At 52.1% G+C, this 7,571-nt stretch overlaps 2 protein-coding genes across 2 annotated transcripts; both read left to right on the forward strand.

Moving 5' to 3' along the window:
* The first annotated feature begins 324 nt into the window (after positions 1 to 324).
* LOC119375138 (uncharacterized) lies at positions 325 to 1,311 on the forward strand. The gene has a single exon (XM_037645333.1). It carries the CDS (start codon positions 325 to 327, stop codon positions 1,309 to 1,311), a length of 987 nt encoding a protein of 328 aa, XP_037501261.1.
* Positions 1,312 to 1,698: 387 nt separating this feature from the next.
* On the forward strand, positions 1,699 to 3,141 carry LOC119375140 (uncharacterized). The gene has a single exon (XM_037645334.1). The coding sequence runs from the start codon at positions 1,699 to 1,701 to the stop codon at positions 3,139 to 3,141; it is 1,443 nt and encodes a 480-aa protein (XP_037501262.1).
* The last annotated feature ends 4,430 nt before the right edge of the window (positions 3,142 to 7,571 follow it).

Consider the following 7,571-nt stretch of genomic DNA (forward strand, 5'->3'; position numbering starts at 1 on the left):
TGTCCGTAGTTCCATTGGCGACCGTTCGCTTTCTAAAACCTACCATAACCATCTGTAACACATTGAGCGTGCGCTCGCGCCATCTTCTTTGTTGCGAAATGCCGCGGAACGGAGCAGCGAGGAGCGTGCGGAACTATCGCGAAGACGAGAAGGTTGAACAGGGGGGCACGAGCGTGAAGGGCTGTTTTTGGTCGCCATGATTTGGTCGCCATGATCAATAAACGGGTAGTCTCCATCTAAAGTCTGCGGAACCAGTTCTTTGTTACATTTGGTGCGCGAAACCCGGGATCCGCCCCTTGGGAGTCTTCCCTTCACGTCATAACCATGGCAAACCCGGACCAGCTGCGCAAAAAGCGTGGTGCCCTAAGGGCTGGCGTCACGAGAGCGCTCACGCTTTTAACGGACCTGCTGCAGCAACCGGATCCTGACGCCTCTCAGATTAGCGGCCACATGGATTACCTCAAGGACAAGGAGACAGCACTGTCGCAGCTCGACGACGTCGTCCTTGCGACCACGGACGAAGAGAACCTCGACCAGGAAGTAGGTACGGCGCAGGAATACAACGAGAAGATTTTGTACGCAGTATCACGCGCCAAGTTCTGGCTTCAAGTACGTGAGAGGAATGCCGGAACGCAGGCTCGGGCAACTGAACCCGGGCTTAGCTACCTCGGATCTCCGAACTCCGGCGACGCAGCAGGCCAGGTGAGAGAGCACCGTCAGCGTTCAGTTCAACTACCGAAGCTACAGATACCGACTTTCGATGGTAGTCTGCGTGGATGGCAGTCTTTTTGGGGCCATTTCGACGCCACCATCCACAAGAACGCTGAGCCACCGCGGATTGAAAAGTTCAAGTACCTCCTCACATACTTAACCGGCAGCGCGAAGCGGGCTATCGAAGGCTTCCGCTTAGCCGAACAAAACTATGACCTTGCGATCAAGACGCTCACGGACCGCTTCGGACGCCGGGATCTGCTCGTGAACGAACATATCGATCATCTTCTCGCGCTAAGCCCAGTGAAATTTTCATCCGAGGTCCAGAAGCTTCGTCTGCTGCACGACAACGTCCAATTTCACGTCAGCGCCTTAGAAGGGCTTGGAGTTTCGCCAGACCAGTACACCGTGCTGTTAAACCGTGTCCTGATGCGACGTCTACCAGAGGATCTCGCCATCATATACAGGCACAAGACCAAGGAAACAAATTGCGCACCCAGTATCGCCGAAACTCCTGAAGACAGAACGCGGCTAGCCATGGAGATGCTAACCTTCCTCCGCATCCAAGTGGAAGTCCGGGAGGAAGGCCGGCAGCTGTAGCGTCGTGCGCTGCAAGACGAACCCAGGACCCACATGCCTGAAGAAATTTATGGCGCGGAACCTATACCATCAGCGTCAGCTCTAACCGGGTCCACCTTGCCTCTCAGACCAGCGTGTCCGCTATGCCAAAGCAAGGATCATATGATCGCTTTCTGTAACGCTAACGTATCGGCTGAGGAGAAGCGTGCAAGGCTGCAGTACGCTAATTGCTGCTTCCGCTGCGGAACACACAATCACATCGCCAGATTGTGCAGAAAATCCATCAACCTCAGGTGTGGTACCTGCCAGCGACGCCACCTGACAATTCTCTGTGAATTATCAAGGCCAATCGAAGACCTTCCATCAAGCGGTGGATCCCCGGCATTTCATGAACCACCGCCCCAACCAATGCGAAACGTCACAACCGCCCAGAGTAGTCACGTCGAATCTACGCCTGTATTGTTGCAGACAGGCCGAGTTTGGGCAGAGTCTGGAGACCGACGACTACTCGTGCGGATACTGCTGGACAGCAGCAGTCAGCGCACATACATTCGTGCAGACGTGGCAAAGATACTTAAGTGCTCGGTCGTGGGTAATGAAGAGCTCTCTCTCGTCACATTTGGTGGCTCCAAGTCACGAAGACGAATTTCTGCAGAGCGTGTCAATGTGCGACTCCGCAGCCAGTTCGGCGCCTCAGCAGTAACTCTGGAAGCCTTAACGATTCCGGAAATTTGTTCTGTAACAAGCCCACCGCTCGACCCCAACATTTTGTACCTGCTCGGCGAACGGAAGTACAACGTGGCCGACAGCTTTCAACGAACCACATGGCAACCAGAACAAATAAGTGTCCTCATCGGGTCCGACGCCTATTGGCAAGTTACCACAGGGAAAATCGATCGCATCAGCTCGACTATAACAGCAATCGACACTACCTTTGGGTGGATGGTGCAAGGCCCTATGACGTCCGACTTTCGTTCCCCAACAAGTGCATTATTTGTCGCGCTTGAGAAGTCTGACTCGGAGAACATCGACGTGTCATCAATGTGGCGTCTGGATGCCATCGTGATCGACGAAACATCTTCACGGACCCTAGAGAGCGACCCCCACATGTCTGCATTTAAGCAAGGAATTTCGAAACAAGATGGCCGTTACCAAGTGCCGCTGATGGTCAAGCCACCAGGGTTACCATCCGGAAGCAACAATCGCCGATTAGCCGAACGTCGACTGCGAATGCAGATCAACCGGTTCCGAGAGCAGTCGTCACTGCTAGAAAAATACGACCAAGCAATTTCGGCTTATTTCAACGATGGACATGCGGAGAAGGTACAAGACGAGCAGCCGCTCAAGGACAACGTCTACTACATGCCCCATCACGCCGCGGTTCGTCGCGATGCTGTTACGACGAAGCTTCGTGTCGTATTTGGTGCGTCATCGCACGAAGCCGGTCATGTTTGCCTTAACGACGTACTCTCGAAAGGCGTGAAACTTGGTTCGGACGTCATCCAGCTTCTACTGAATTTTCGCTGCCACTCTGTGGTTCTCGCCGCCGACATAAAGAAGGCATACCTGCAGCTTCTTATTCGGCCTCAAGACCGAGACCTTCTGCGGTTTTTGTGGCTGGAAAGGTTGCCAACTAAAGAAGAGCCTATGCCACCCGTTACGACGTGGAGAATGACGAGAGTTCCCTTTGGAGCCGCGTCAAGCCCGTTTATTTTGGCCGCTACGCTTCGACACCACTTATCGTCATGTAGGCAGAATTATCCAACCACAGTATCCCTGTTAGAACAGGCTTTCTATGTGGATGACCTTCTTGTTGGACTACCCACCGCCCAGGAGGCATTAAAGGTGTAAGAAACACGGCAGATATTCAGGGAGGCCAGCATGGAACTTCGCAAGTGGGCTTCTAACTGTGACAGCATGAAATAGAGATTCCTCCACGATAAATGTGCCATTGAAGATGAAGCGGGGGACAGTCATAGTATGAAGGTTTTGGGAGTGCCGTGGGAACGTTCTGGTGACTGTTTCCTCCTCACTACTCAACATGCGGCCACTTTCACAGCCGGGAAGCCTGCTACTAAGCGCATAGCATTGCAAACGTTAGCCAGAATTTATGACCCCTTGGGATACCTAACACCATTTACCGTAAAGGCCAAGATTGTATTCCAAGATCTTTGGAAGAAGAACCTCGCATGGGACGCCAGCATGCCAGATGAAGAACAAACCGCCTGGAACAGCTGGTGCTCTGAGCTGAATGGCGCCACTTGTGTCCGCATCCCACGATACATATTCTTAAGCGACGACCTCAAGCCATTTACATTTGAGTTGCATACGTTCGCGGATGCCAGGACTAGGGCGTACGGCACGTGCATCTACGTCCGAGTCAGCTCAGAACATGACGCATGCTTTGCACGACTGTTGATCAGCAAGAGCAGACTTGCTCCGCTCAAGATGGTATCTCTTCCTCGTCTGGAGCTCCTGGCATGCGTCATCGCAGCGCGGCTAAGCTGCTACGTGAAAAGGGTGCAGTTCCTTCAGCACGCTCCTGTTTTCTTCTGGACAGATTCGCTGGTGGCTCTACATTGGATAAAGGGTTCGTCAACCAAACTGGACCTCATTGTAGCACATCGGGTTGCCGAGATTAAACAATGTACCAATGCATCTCAATGGTTTCACTGTAGCAGCAAGGACAATCCTGCCGACGTCATCACTCGCGGAGCATCATATGCTAATCTCATCGAATCTACCATGTGGTGGCACGGCCCAACTTGGCTCTCTCACAAGAGGAAACAGTTTGAAGGAGCGAGCGCGCAGAATGTCACCGCAATGACAGAGATTGCCCCATTGGAGGGACCACGCAATGATCAAGACTCGTCCGCGCTAAATACGTGTGCATGTCCATCGGGATTTTCCGGAAACCAATGCGTCCTGCACGTCGAAGACTACAGCTCCATAACGAGGCTGGTTAGAGTCACGGCATGGATCAAGCGTTTCATATCTAACGCTTCGCGGCGCCTCCCGTTACTATCCGGACCCCTCACGGCGGAAGAGTTACTACAGGCTGAGCGTTATTGGCTACAGACTGTTCAAGAACACTCCTTTCCGAGCGAAGTTCTTGCGCTACGTAAAGGTCAGCCGTTACCTTCAACATCTCGCGTTCTTCGCCTTTGTCCGTTTATGGATGAGGACGGCTTACTTCGCGTCGGTGGACGACTGCACCAGCTTGCTGCTGATCACGACATACGCCATCCCATTCTCCTAACAGACGATCATAAGCTCACAAGCCTTCTTGTATCAGCGGCACACGTGCGCACTATCCATGGAGGTGTTGAAGCAACATTAACATAGCTTCGAGAGCGTTTTTGGTTGTTGAGGGGACGGCAGACTGTAACGAAGATAGTTTCGAAGTGCAGAATATGTAAACGATGGAAAGCGGCGACAGCATCTGCACCAATGGCCTCTCTACCACGCGAGAGAATTAGTGAAGCAAGCCCATTCACCGTTGTCGGGCTTGATTACTGCGGGCCCTTATACGCAAAACTGGCAAGTGGTACAACAAGGGCCTACGTCCTTCTCTTTTCATGTGCCGTCACACGCGCAATCCATCTAGAGCTCACCTCAGACATGACCGCCGCCACAACATTACTCGCCTTCCGCCGTTTCGTTGCACGCCGCGGAGTTCCTTCCACAGTATACTCCGACAACGCTCAAACTTTTCGTCGCTGCGCTAAGACATTTGCATCCGCACTACCAGCGCTTCAGGAGTACGCCGCAGAGCTACGGATTCATTGGAAGTTCATCGTAGAAAGAGCTCCGTGGTGGGGCGGAGGGTGGGAGCGCCTTATTCGCTCAACGAAAAACTCCTTGAAACGGTCACTGGGACGCAGCTGCCTCGATGTGGAGGCCCTCACAACTGTTCTGTGCGAGATCGAGGCAGCGATCAACAGCAGACCATTAACGTATCTTGAGAGCGAGCCCGATGAACTCCAGCCACTGACTCCATCGCATTTCCTGTTAGGAAAGCGTAGCCTTTCCCTGCCGCAACACATTTGCATCTCGGAGCTTCCGACTGCGGTTGAATTGAACCGCAAGGTTCGTCATCGCCAGCATCTAATAGACGAACTTTGGAGACGATGGAAGCGAGCCTACCTGCTACTACTGCGGTCAGCGCATAACAGCTCGAATCGCTCATCAACCAAGCTACAGATTGGTGATGTAGTGCTGGTGTTAGAGGACAACACACCCGCAACATACTGGAAGTTAGGCCGAGTGACCATCTTACTCCCAGGAAGAGACGGCATAGTGCGTGCTTGCTCAGTGCGTCTCGCTAATGTTTCAACGGTAAATCGCCCGGTGCAGAAACTCTGCCTCCTCGAAGCATCCGATTAATCATGGCCCGCCCCGGAGGATGTTGCGAAATGCCGCGGAATGGAGCAGCGAGGAGCGTGCGGAACTATCGCGAAGACGAGAAGGTTGAAGAGGGGGGCACGAGCGTTAAGGGCTGTTTTTGGTCGCCATGATCAATAAACGGGTAGTCTCCATCTAACGTCTGCGGAACCAGTTTTTTGTTACATTCTTCGTCTTATTCTTCGACCGCCTTGATGATGATACGTGCAGAACACTTTAGGGGCCCGGGCTGCCGTATGCTGTCCAAGCTTAGCTTAACGCAGACAAAACCACGTGTGCTGGCACGCGCTAGCGCATTCGGGCCCGTGTAAGGGGCTGAGTAAGACGCTGTTGCCTCTCCCCTTTACACTCTCTTAGCAATCATGTGTTGGCGTCGGCGAACGAGATTCTGCAGACGCGCGATGAACCCGCGTGGCGTGCTCCAACAATAGTTCGGGACGAGTAACAGCAACAGCAACTACAGTGAATTCATGGTGTGCTTCACATGCAAGGACGCGTCAACATCGGGCAAGGCGCTCGTGATGAACGGAACTTTAAGTTGACCTATGCGCTCCTTCGCATCCCCACATGATTCCCTTTAGTGGGAGATGGCGAAATTATTTATTATTTATTTTTTCGGTCACGGACAAGATGATGACTTTTCTTGAAGGCTACAGCGTACAAAGACGGGGACAACAGAAGAAAGCACAAGACGAAGCGCCGACCTGCAACTGATACTTTATTCTCTGAAGGAGGAACCTTATATGCGCACTTCAAGCCAATGAAAGCAATATTAGGCACAGCACCAACATGAGATCAAGTTACAACGAACCCAACACTCATTATTTTCAGACAGCCTAAGACATGTTTACGTTCAAAAATTATATCTCCTTAGTGTAGAAGGTCACAGAGGGAGCGCTCACACAACTGTCTTTTTGGCGATCAATTTCGTACGCTTCAATCACTTCACGTCTCAGCTTATCCTTTTCGTTTCTGATTACCGAGCACTGCCCGAAAAGTGATTCACAGGCACAAGTCCTGCAGTGCACTGACAAGTGGCCTGATATGACTGTCTTTCCTACCAAATTCTTAAGCTCCCTGAGCCTATCGTTGGGACATCTACAGGATTGTCCAATATACCTTTTCCCGCAGCTCAGGGGCAGCGAGTAGACTACACCTTCTTCACAATCAGCAAATAGCTCCTCGCTGCCCTTGAGCTGCCCGCTCGCGTACTCGCAAACGATGTTGCAGCTTCACATATCACCAGTCACTATATTTGCAGACCGCTATGCATCAATGGCGATTCATGGTGCTAGGGGCAATAAACTTCGAGATCAACACCGGTCGCACAGCTCACGTCAACACGAGCGCGTAACAAATGCAGACGATGATGGCTGTCTGCCGGAAGTTGCCAAGTGTAGCAGTGAATTTGATTGTGCATTCTGTTTTTAAAATCTTGCTTATAATTATATTATAAAGCACTCCAACTGTTCAAAAAAAATTTGCAATGGCTTAGCTCGGCTATGCCAGGATATACGTAGCGTTAGCAAAGGCTCAGCTGATTATTCTTAGCTTTTCATTGTCTAGGATTATTAGCCTTCTTATGTTCATTCTTCGTAAGCTGAACCGCTAATTCCCAGGCGACTACTTCGGGATTCGATGAGATGAGCTTCTCGGCGCTTTTGCGCCTTTGAGAAGCATTTGCGTTCTCCTTTTCCATGGCGTTACCCACCTGCAAACGCCAGTCAGAGGTGCTATCAAGCGGTACGAGCGCAGTGTCAGACGGCGACTGCACAGCGAAGGCGAATAGTTGCGCGCGCGCTGGCGCCAGTGTGTCTGCCGCGGCTATGACGCCACTCCTCCTGAACGCGCAGAGCAGCAGCGGCGAGCCGCGCGCG

This window comes from Rhipicephalus sanguineus, chromosome 11 (genome assembly GCF_013339695.2).
Source record: "Rhipicephalus sanguineus isolate Rsan-2018 chromosome 11, BIME_Rsan_1.4, whole genome shotgun sequence".
NCBI lineage: Eukaryota > Metazoa > Arthropoda > Arachnida > Ixodida > Ixodidae > Rhipicephalus > Rhipicephalus sanguineus.

What these genes read in the sequence shown, in the direction of transcription:
- LOC119375138 (XM_037645333.1), top strand. Translation starts at nt 325, where the DNA reads ATGGCAAACCCGGACCAGCTGCGCAAAAAGCGTGGTGCCCTAAGGGCT.
- LOC119375140 (XM_037645334.1), top strand. Translation starts at nt 1,699, where the DNA reads ATGCGAAACGTCACAACCGCCCAGAGTAGTCACGTCGAATCTACGCCT.